This window comes from Hemicordylus capensis, chromosome 5 (genome assembly GCF_027244095.1).
Source record: "Hemicordylus capensis ecotype Gifberg chromosome 5, rHemCap1.1.pri, whole genome shotgun sequence".
In the NCBI taxonomy this organism is placed as follows: domain Eukaryota; kingdom Metazoa; phylum Chordata; class Lepidosauria; order Squamata; family Cordylidae; genus Hemicordylus; species Hemicordylus capensis.
Window position 1 is genome coordinate 226625795 of NC_069661.1, and position 11203 is coordinate 226636997.

Sequence of the window (11203 nt, forward strand, 5' to 3'; positions counted from 1 at the left end):
AAGGAGACTAGCCAAAAAGAAAGAAAGAAAAAAAGGAGCCCAATTTCTTTTTGAATCTTGGTAATTGGGTACTTTTACACGCAGATCACGCTGTTGGGGTAGAGTAAAAAACAAGCGAGCTAGATCGACGGCTTGAATCGAAGGAACCCATTTTTGCTTCCCTGCTTATTCTTTGGTTTCAGTTGTTGCCTTGCTTCCACCGGTCCGCCACTTATCAAATATGATTTGATACGTTTTACTTGATACACGTTAATTATATCGGAAAGATAAACGATTCTGTGGGGAGGGGACGCTATTCGCCTTCTCCTCCCAAGCCCCTCCTAATTGTCTTGTGTGCGCGCTGTTTTATCAGAAGGTGGACAGGGTGGGAAGACTGAAGAAGTAGGGAAAGAGCTCCCTCTCTGTTTGGATTCATTCGTCGGGGTAAATTCTTAAAACGTGGAGCAGTTACAGGAAGGAGGACAATGAAGCTGGCAGGCCTCTCTTGACGGAATACACAATTGCAGAATACAAAGGCGGAAAAGTATCATTGCAATGCCATTATAGGCGTGGATATTTTCAGTCCTGCACATCTGTATACACACACACACCCAACCAACTCCAGAAATGCTCCTCCGCCTTTGGTTCTCGGTTAAACAGTGGCAAAATAGAACAGCGCACAAGCTATGAAGCACAACCAGGAAGACCTCGTTTTAATCGAAACAAAAGTTTTATTACCAAACTAGTTTGTATAAAACATGGTTATACATGACTTTTGTAAGTTTGTAATAAAACAGTATGAAAAGGCAGTGGTAAAAGTGATTTTTCTTCAAAAGGCAGCAGCTTGTAAAATAAATAGCTACCATTTTGCGTTTGGACAATAGCTGCATAAACTTTGTTCACTTTGAACATTGTTTAACAATATTATTAATACATTAGCAAAGTTTCTATAAAAAAGTAAGACACATTGGTGCTAAAGTACATCTGGAGGCATTTCCAAGTCCTTTACAAAAGCACATAACAAAAACATGGCAGTTGTAAGGTTGTGTTGACTACGTACTAGATATGAAGAGGTAATAAGCATTACATATTTTTTTTAAAAGTGATCAAGATATACACATTTTAAACCATTTGTACAAAAAATTGTCTATAAACTTCTCTGTCTCTTATATACAAAAATAGCTTAATATATCCCCAAAATTGGTTAGGATTGATACAAATAGATTTTTTTTAATATAATAAAAAGTTCACAAGAAAAAAATTGGAAGCATTTCATGATGGGAATTCTAGAGGGTGGGGAGTGGACAAAGGGGAGAGGGAAACACTTTAGAGGGTTCTTTGAGTACAGCATAGTTTTGATTTCCAAAATCTCCACAAGCATTAGGCAAGTTGGCAACCAGGGCTGCAATCCTCTGTACACTTACTTTGAGAGTAAGTTCCACTGATTTCAGCAAACATGCGTAGGATCAGGCTGCATAGGTACAATCCTAAGGCCATTTACTAGTGAATGTCCTATTAAACTCTGTGAGATTTCTGAGTAAAGATGCTTAGAATTGCACTGCAATTTGTGTTCATAAAACAGTGGATAACCAGCCTTTCAAAATGGGTTTATTTCAACAAGAAGGGAAGCTCGTTGCTCTGTTGAAGACTTATGTGGAACAATGTTGTTTTGCTTTGGGGATGGAGAACATGCACATAAATGCTTTATCACTTCATGGGCCCCCTGTAGCTTCTAAGCTCATTGTACAGCCTGGTCCTATGCGTGTTTGCTTGGAAGTAAGTTCCAGCATATTCAATGAGGCTTACTCCAGGTAAATATGCCTACATTTGCAGCCTTAGTCTCTTGGGATGGCCTGGACTCTGGAGTGCAAAGGTAGACTCAGGGAGTGCTTCAGGTTCCTTGGACAGACAGTCCAGCTCCTTCTGTGCTTCACTGTATGACTTTTTCTTTTCCTTTCCGTAATAAAAGTAAGAAAATGCAGCAGTTTTGCAACAAGTCCTGTAACAATATAGGAAGGAAGAGAGAAAGAGGGTAAGTGTTAAGGCTTAATCCAAGCAAAAGGGAGACACTTCCAGGGACTTCAAGACCAGGGAGACCCAAGTTCAAATCCCGGTTCAGCCACACAAGTCACTGGGTGACTCTGGGCCAGTCACTTATCTCTCAGCCTAACTCATCTCACAGGGTTGTTGTGAGGATAAACATAACCATGTACACTGCTCTGGGCTGCTTGGAGAAAATTAAAAATGTCTGGCTAGCATTCAGACAGGGACCCAATGACATTTATTTTGCTGGCTCCCTTAAGCACTCAGTGAAGCAAATCAGTATCACAGCCAGGTCCACAATCCAGTTAATGTGAATTATTTGGATTTAAGGCCAAATATATACTGCAGTTCTGAACACTTTACTTGGAAGTAACCCCCGATGGAACTTACTCACAATTAAGGCTTCATACTTACCAAGTTTATTTAATTAATCACATTTCTATCTCATTTTTCTTCCATGATAGAACTCATAGCATGCATAAGGTTATGAGTTTGATTCCTATCCAGGCATTGGCCAGAAAGGTGTCAATGATCTCTCCTACCAAGATGCAAGTGACCTCACCTACTTCTGACCAGTATAAGTGATTTCACCTAATTCTGAGCCAACCTTCACAGCTTCAATCAGTATGCTTGTGTCCACAGCCTTAGTTTCAGGTGAACTGGTTCCCCAAATATCAAACTCCCAGTTGGAGACACGTCTCATTAAGCGTTTTGTATTATAATGTCTGGTTGTGGATCCTTAGCATACATAGTTACCTAAAAGTTCTGTTAGATTCATGGAACACTATCCCAGGTAAGTGGGCTTTGCTCTTGGATTAGGGTATTAATGAGAAGAAATCCAAGAGCACTGGTTTATGGCTTCCACTATTCTGTAATTGTTGCTAGTGTTTTATGCATCATTTAAAAAATATTACTATGAGCTGCCTCAAGTGCAGGAGAGGCAGGAAATAAACATTTTAAGTAAATAAGTGAAATTGCGGGTACAGTGGATCTGGCTGTTTGGTTCCAATCTACGTATCCCAGATTTGTTTCATTGAGATCCTCACTTAAGCTTGTGTGAAGCATTTTCCAGGCCTACTGCAGATTCAGCTGCAAAAGTCCAGCCTCTTGAGTCAGTTTGTAACACACAAGCCACATGATCCTACTAAAGTTTGCACTATTCCAAGAGTACTTGCAGGGTGTTTGGTGGTTTGCAGCTTAAGACTAGCCCAAAGCAGTTCTGCCCTCCCACAACTGTCACTGAGAAATCTAGACAAACCACAAGCTATCTACCCTGCAGCTCTGATTTCCAGGAGATGCTCCATAAGTGGTCCATGGATTGCAGCCCAAGCATTCAATCCACAACCCTTCTGACCAACAGGGAGTGGAGCCACTGATTTCAAGGGGCAATGTGCATCTCTCAGCACTCATTGATTTTAATGGAATATGGTGCTCATCCCCTAAGTACCTAAGTGCACTTATTCATCCTTTGCCTCTGTAAGCTGCTCTCCCTGGGATATGGGTTGGGGGGGGGGTCACTATTGGTCAAGTAATTAAGGCAGGACTGAACAACTTTGGCCCTCCTTGCAGAGGTTGAACTACTATTCCCATAATCCCTGTGGCTCTGGATGATGGGAGTTGTAGTCCAAGAAGGCCGAAGTCGCGCAGCCCAAAACTAAGGAACAACACTTACTCTTCTTCCTTTCCATCTCTAACAAGTTGCCAAGGGCACCCTCCACGCTCCCTCCTCCACCCGTGCTCAACAGCATCCTCAATCAGCCAAACCCACCTGCGGCAAAAAAGACCCCCAAACGAAAAGCCATGGCCGAGAGGGCCGCCTGCTCCTCTCAGAACCAGTTGGTGAAGTCCAGCAGCTCCTGCTCTTCGGGGCTGAGAGGGTCGTAGGATCCTTCGTCCGAGGAGTAGGAGGACACAGGCGAGCCTGCCATGGAGTTCATGTCGTTGGGGTAGTTGGTGGGCGAGAGGACGCCGGCCTGGAAGGCGGCGCTGACGGCGTCGTGCTCGTCGAGCAGCTGCTGCAGGGCGCGGATGTACTCGACGGCCGAGCGCAGCGTCTCCACTTTGCTCATCTTCTTGTTGGCGGCGCCGTTGGGGACGTGCTCGCGCAGCGTGGCGAAGCCCAGGTTGACCAGCTTGACGCGGTTCCGCTCCCGCTCGTTCCTCCGCGCCACCGCCGCCGGCTGCTGCTGAGGGAGGCTGTAGCCGAAGCTGCTGAAGTTGAGGCGCCTCTTGCAGCGCATCAACTCCGGCGACGAAGAGCGCTGCCGCTTGACCTGCTGCTGTGGCTTCGGCGCAGCCGCAACAGGCGCTTTGGCGGCGCCTGGAGAGGGCTGGTTCTGTTGGCCGCCTGCCGCCGTCGCCGGGCTCAGCTGCTGCTGCTGCTGCTGCTGCACGCTCTGTGAGGCGGCCACGGCAGCCGCTGCCGCTGCCGCCGCTGCGAAGAAGCAGGCGGGCTGCAGGAACGGCGGGGGAGGCGGCGGCTGGCTGGCGCTGCTGTCCATCTTGGCGGGGCTGCCGCTGGCCATTGGGCGGCCGCACGAGGGAGGAAAGGCGCGCGGCGGGGCTCACGGCTTTTTGCTGGCCTGAAGCGCCGGGAAAGGGCTGGAAGGAAGGGGGGGAAAGGCTCGCGGAGGTAGAGCGCAGAGCGAGCTCCGATGGCACCGCTTGGCTTCCCCTCCTCCCCTTTCTTTGGAACCGAGGGAGGCTCGTGGCGCTCGCGTGTGCGCGGCCCGCTTCGCCAAACGGCTTTTGCCAAAAAAAGGTCCAGAGATTGTGTCTCTTATAAGGGACGGCCGGAGCTCCGCTTGCTGCCCCCCCTTCTTTCCACACTCCCCCCGCGCCTCCTCCTCCTCCTCCTCTTTCCACTACTACTGCTGTGCTGCCTCGCCTCACACACACTCTGCACCTTGCGCCTTCCACACTCCTCGGCTTTGCAGTGAGTGGCCGCAAGCCGGGCAGCGCTGCCGCCTTTTCATCCGTGGAGCGCGGGGTGCGGGGGTGGGAGAGGAACAGAGGAATGGATGGAGGGGAAAACACAACACATACACACGCACACACAGACCAAGAGAAAACCCGCACACACGCGCGGCCCCCAGCTCCGCCTCCGCTCCCCCTCCCCCACCGCTCCCTTTCCAAGGTTTGTTGTTGCAAGTGCGTGCGCCAGGCGCGTGCCGTTGGCCCAGCCATTGAATAAACAATTGGGCTGGGCCACCGCATGGGGGTAAAGAGAGAGGGGGCCCAGACAGCGCAGCGGGCACTGATTGGCTGAGCTTGTTAGTAGGCGGTATGGGGGGGATGGATGGAGAAAGGGTGTAGGGAAAGGGTTTGGTACCAACACCAGAATCCACGGAGGAGAATGAAGGGGGCGGGGGGCCAAAAGGGAAGGAGCTGGCGCTGGACTGGAGCATTGGGCCACTTTCCCGTAAAGAGCTAGTTTCTGTCTCAGCCGGTTGGGCGGAGGCGGGATATATGACGCACGTGTGCAGACGTCTTAAGAGACACCTCTGGGAAGCCAAGTGACAGCACTTGACGTTCTAGAGCCGGAGTGATGGGTCGGAGCCAAAGGCGGCCTCGCCTTTTCTGCCCGGCTGAGGAGTGCTGTGGCCAATCGCAAGAAATGATGCAGCATCTCTTTGGGGGTGCCGGAAGCCTCAAAGCTGAAAGGAGGGATGCGTCCACTAAATAAGCCTTTGGATAGGGCAGTATAGAAATGTAATAAATAAACAATAGAAAAATAAAATAAATAAGCCCAGGCCCTTCAGCTACGGCAGTTTTCAGAACCAATGCTGATAACCAGTGTTCACTTTCCCCCCCAGTTGGTAATTCGAAATTGACTCTGAATTAGCTAGAAATTATGTATATCTGATGGCCCATATCTACTTTCTAGCCTACAGGAACCCACTTCTGGTAGTGACACAGCTAAATCTAAACACATGAAGCTGCCTTCAACGGAGTCAGACCATTGGTCCATCGAGCCCAGTATTGTCTACTCTGCCTGGCAGCTGTTATCCAGAGTAAAGAGGGGTCTTTCCAGGCCTTTCCAGGTTTCTTTTGGGGTTCACTCTCTGGAGATGCTAGATACTGAAACTGGAAACCTTTGCATGAAAGCCAGGTGTTCTGCCACCCCTTACGGCACCTTTAGAAAGCACACATAGGAACAACATACCTACATAGGAAGCTGCCTCTTACCGAACCACCAGACCATTGGTCCATCAGTACTGTCTGCACTGACTGGAGTGGCTCCTGAAAGAACTCTTCCCAGCCCGACCTGGAGATGCCAGCAATTGAACCTGGAACCTTCTGCATGCAAAACAGATGCTCTGCCATTGAGCTACAGCCCCATCTCCTTTGAGACAGGGACATCTGAGAACAGCCTGAAATACTCACCAGTAGCTCATCTTTTGCTCTTGCTAAGATGGGCTCAGAGGTTCTTCTTCCCAGCATGCTTACGGCAGCCATATGGTAGGCAATTTAATACCAGCAAGTACACGTAAAAACACAAATGCAAAAAACCTGTATTTGCAAACATATGCATCATGTGCACTGTTAGGGATGGGAGCTAGGACTTGCTTCATTTCCCTGGATATACTTGGATGCAAACCTGGATTTGCCACTGTGCAGTGTGTGAAATTGCTCTTGGCATCGCTTAGTAATTTGAAGCAAGTTCATCTATATGAAATGGCTTTGTTTTATAGACCTCCAGGGGGTTTGTATTGTTTTACATTGCTTTAATAAAAAGAACTCTAACCAAAGCTGAAGAAGTATTTGAAGATTCTAGTGCACCAAGCTCATTTTCTTTGACTTTGAATTTAAGTGCCAGCCTTAATCAAGGCTCTGTATAACATTCCTTGGTGCCATCACCAAATTTCTAGGAGCCCAGGGAACCAGACACCTGAGTTTTTCCGGTTCTGACTTACACGAGAAACTGTAATGAAGTTACTAATAGTTGACTCAGACAGCCTTTAAATACAGATATGCACAGGGCCAACCAGAACCAGATAAGTAATTTAGATAAGGAAAACAACATGGCAGGAGGTTAAAATACCCAGGTTCCACTTTGCCACTGGATGAGCAAATTAGCAGCTGCATTTTAAAAAATGAGGGAAAGACTATAGCTCAGTGCCGTGGTAAAGCACATGCAGACGGTCTCAAGTTCAATTCCTGGAATCAGCTAGATCGGGAAAGACCACTGAAACCCTGAAGAACTACTGTCAGCAAGCGCAGAGAAGGGATGGGCAAACCTGGCCCTCCAGTGGTGGTTGAACTGCAACTCCCATCATTCCCAGTCACAGTAAATGGTGGCTGGTGTTGAGCCTGGGGCTCCCAAACCTGTTAGGGTTTATGGGTGCTGTCTCTCCCTCCCTCCCTCCCTCTACCTCCCCCACCACCGGAGTATTTCAGGAGCTAGCTCACTCGCACTAACAGGGGCAACAGCTTGTAAATTATATGCATGGATATTGAATTAAGGTTAAACTAATCTACTTTATACATGATGATAGGAAAGAACAATACCCTAGCTGCTAGCTACATGGTGGTCAGAGAGAGACCTATAGAAGCATTCTTGGAGGAGGAGGAGGAGGAGGAGGAGGAGGAGGAGGAGGAGGAGGAAGAGGAAGAGGAAGAAGAAGAAGAAGAAGAAGAGCAGCAGCAGCAACAGCAACAACTAACAACTCCTCTCAGGAAGTTCCTGAGTACATTCTATCAATTGAGGGGGCACAGAGGCAGAGATAAACAGGAAAGTGAAGAAGACCTTAACTGACTATCTCTACTAGGGGTGTGCACAGAACCGGCTGGCCCGGTTCGGTTCAAGTGCAAGCTGCACTCAAACCTGACTGTACCAGTTCAGTCCAGCCCCTCTTTTAACCCCCCTGGTTTGGTTTGGTCTGGGGGGGGGGTCACGAATTTATTTTTTTAAAAAATTGTAAAAAAATTCTTTACCTCTAGCCCCTTTGTGGGGCTTCCTAAAGGCCATGGGAGGGAGAGTCCGTAAAGGTTCCCCCTTCCCCCGCCAGCCTCGGTAATCACCGCCATGGCCTAGTTTACCACTTTTTTTGGCCCATTCGGGCCTGAGTATTTTGGCATGGTGGCCATTTTGCCTGCTGCTGCGCATGCGCAAATGGCCTCTGCGAGGTCTGGCATGTCCCAGGGCCTCACAGAGGCCATTTGCGCATGTGTGGCAGCCATTTAATATGGCTGCCATGCATGTGCAAATGGCCACTGTGAGGCCCTTGGCCATGCCAGATCTCGCAGAGGCCATATGCGCATGCGCAGCAGCAGGCAAAATGGCCACCATGCCAAAATACTCAGGCCCGAATGGGCCAAAAAAAGTGGTAAACTGGGCCATGGCGGTGATTACCGAGGCTGGCGGGGGAAGGGGGATCCTTCATGGACCCCCCCGTGGCCTTTAGGAAGCCCCCCAAAGGTGCTGGAAGTAAAGAAATAATATTTTTATTTTTTAAAAAAAATCATGAACTTGCGGTGTGTGTGTGAGGGTGTTCAGTCCTGGTCTGAACAGAACTGGGGAGGTCGGTTCGACCCCGAACCATCGAACCCCCAAACCCCCAAACTGGTTTGCATATCCTTACTCCCAATGTCCCTAGTTGTCAGTAGGGTTATCAGCACAAAAGATCAATGCCATCTGGAGCTGGATCTCCAACACCCCTTCTCATCGTCTGTTGCACCGGTTGAAGACTCCCATCTTCTCACAAAGCATCTGGAACTGATCTTTTAGTAGTGGCTTGGTCAGTCCATCTGCCACCATCTCTTCAGTTGGGGAGTACGTCAACTTGACTAGCCCCTTCTCTTGCGCATCTCGAACACAGTGGTGCTTTGTGTCAATATGCTTTGTTCGAGACTTGACTTCTTCCATCTGTGAGAGCTGAATACAACTTTGGTTGTCTTCAAACATCTTAATAAGCTTTGGTTCTTCAACCCCAAAGTCCAGCAATAGCTTGTATATCCACACAGCTTCCTTGCTCACCTCAGTAGCTGATATGTACTCTGCTTCTGTGGATGAGAGCACAACAAGTGACCACTTGTGGCTATTCCAACTTAAGGCTCCGTCTCCATAAAAAAAACAGGTGTCCACTGGTGGACTTGAGAACAGCTCTGTCTTCAGTCCAATCTGTGTCCATGTATCCCACTAGTCTGGGGTTGCTGCTTGCTGGATTCTCTAATTCATAGTGTGGTATCCTTCAGGTATCTTCCCAGCCTTTTGACTGTGATCCAGTCATTCTTGGTTGGTGCACTTAGTTTTCCTCTTAGGATTCCCTCCGCTGCAGCAATATCTGGCCTTGTCACTGTGGATAGATAGATATAAAAGCTTGCCAATTGCTTTTATGTAGTGGTTGTTGGTTGGTAAAGGTTCACCATCTTGTTTCAGGAAATTTGTATCCATTGGTGTACTGACTTTATTGGCATCTGTCAGTCCCAGACATTCTAGAATATCTTTTATTTTCTGTTTCTGGTTGACAAGGTAGCCTCCATCCTTCTCTCTTTCTGTTTGGTTGCCAAGGTAGTATGAAATGCTTCTAAGTTCCTTTACCTCTAGTTTCTGGTTCAGGTGCTCTACAGTCTCATGACTATTTTGTTTCTCTTCATAGCAAATAATCAGGCCATCAACGTAAGTAAGGGTATAAGTCCATCTGTTGTCTCTGAAACTTGAGTATCAGCAGGGGTCACCTTGTCCTTGCATGAAGCCCTCCGTGAGCAGCAGTTGTTCAGCTTTTCATTCCATGCTCTAGCAGCTTGCTTTAAGCCATAAATACTCTTGAAGTTTGTACACAAGCCTTGGTTTTTCAGATTCTTCAAAGCCTGGTGGTGGCTGCTGCATGTAGGCGTCTTCCTCAATTCTTGATGTCCAAGTGGTCAATGTGCATCTTTCTGGCTGCCACTATGCTGAGTAGTGTTCTGATGGTAGTATGTTTCACGACTCGTGCAAATGTCTCATTGTAGTCTTCACCATATATTTGGGAATATTCTTTGGCTACTAGCCTTGCCATGTAGCACTGTATGTCCCCTTCTGCATCTTGTTTGATTTTAAAGACCCATTTGTATCCTACAGTCTTTCTTGCAGCAGGTAGTTCCACAAGTGTCCATGACTTGTTCTTGTGCAGAGATTCAATTTATTCTTCTGCATCTTTCCTCAATTTCTCAGCTTTGTGGGTTGGCATCTTTTCAATGTCTTGCCATATGCAGGGTTCCTGTAACTCTTCACTTCTGGTGATTAATCACTTTAATGTCACGGTGAGCAAGGCATCAGTGCAGAGCAGGTCACATGACTTTTGGTTGCAGCCTATTGCTAGGTTTGTTCTTTCATTTATAGAGTCCGGTTCAAACAACCCACTCTCTCTTAGAGATGCAGTCATAATTAAATCATTTCCATTCGTGATATACTTGTCTGTGAACTCAACCTTGCATCTTTTCTCAACTCCATATTTCACAGAAATCAAATTATTCTCCAATGATGATACAAACAATGCATTCTCAATAGTAACAGCCACACACTGTCCATCTGGTAGTTTACAGTGCACTTTTGCAACACCTCTCCTATCTGCTGAAACCTTCCTTCCATCTGCCAGGAAAATGGGGACTTTTGTCATCCTTATCCAATTCTGTAAACAGTCCAATATCTCTCAAAAGATTTTCTGTGGCTTCAGAATCTATGCAAAAGGCATTTTTTATCTGTTTCTATCATAGTATTATTAGGCTTGGGCCTGCATTTAGTATAGTTCCATTTATCTGAATCTCCTCCCAAAAAGCAATTCTAATGAATTGTAGCATCGGGAATTCTAACCCTCTTTGTTTCTGCCTTATTTCTGGTAGCAGCTTTCCTGGACTTAGCAGGGCAATTAACATATAACTAGTGGACCCAGGCTCAAAGCATCTGTGCCTCTAGTTGGGCCCAGCTGTCCCCCCCATACCACCTCCGTCTCACCCCGGGGGGCCAGGGCCAGGCCGTCCTGCCACCACCTCCCTCTGCCTTGCCATCCTCCTCCTCAGGGCGGCGGAGCTTCGTCCGCTGCCCATCTTCCTCTGCCACCACTGCCCGAGACCTTAACTGACTATCTCTCCTCCCAATGCCCCTAGTGGTCATTAGGGTTATTGGTGCAAAAGGTCGATGCCATCTGGGGCTGGATCTTGAACAGCTGGGAATGATGGGAGTTGCAGTTCAGCAACAGTT

The 11203-nt window shown here is 47.6% G+C and overlaps 1 protein-coding gene across 1 annotated transcript; it reads right to left on the minus strand.

Moving 5' to 3' along the window:
• Window positions 1-696: 696 nt before the first annotated feature.
• Window positions 697-5116, minus strand: ASCL1 (achaete-scute family bHLH transcription factor 1). Its single transcript, XM_053258420.1, has 2 exons — window positions 3791-5116; window positions 697-1978 (listed from the first exon to the last, which is right to left on the minus strand). Exon 1 carries the CDS (start codon window positions 4545-4547, stop codon window positions 3849-3851), a length of 699 nt encoding a protein of 232 aa, XP_053114395.1. The 5' UTR covers window positions 4548-5116; the 3' UTR covers window positions 697-1978; window positions 3791-3848.
• Window positions 5117-11203: the final 6087 nt, after the last annotated feature.

Bases quoted from the DNA above. Each gene is read 5' to 3' on its own strand.
- ASCL1 (XM_053258420.1), bottom strand. From the start codon at position 4,547: ATGGCCAGCGGCAGCCCCGCCAAGATGGACAGCAGCGCCAGCCAGCCG.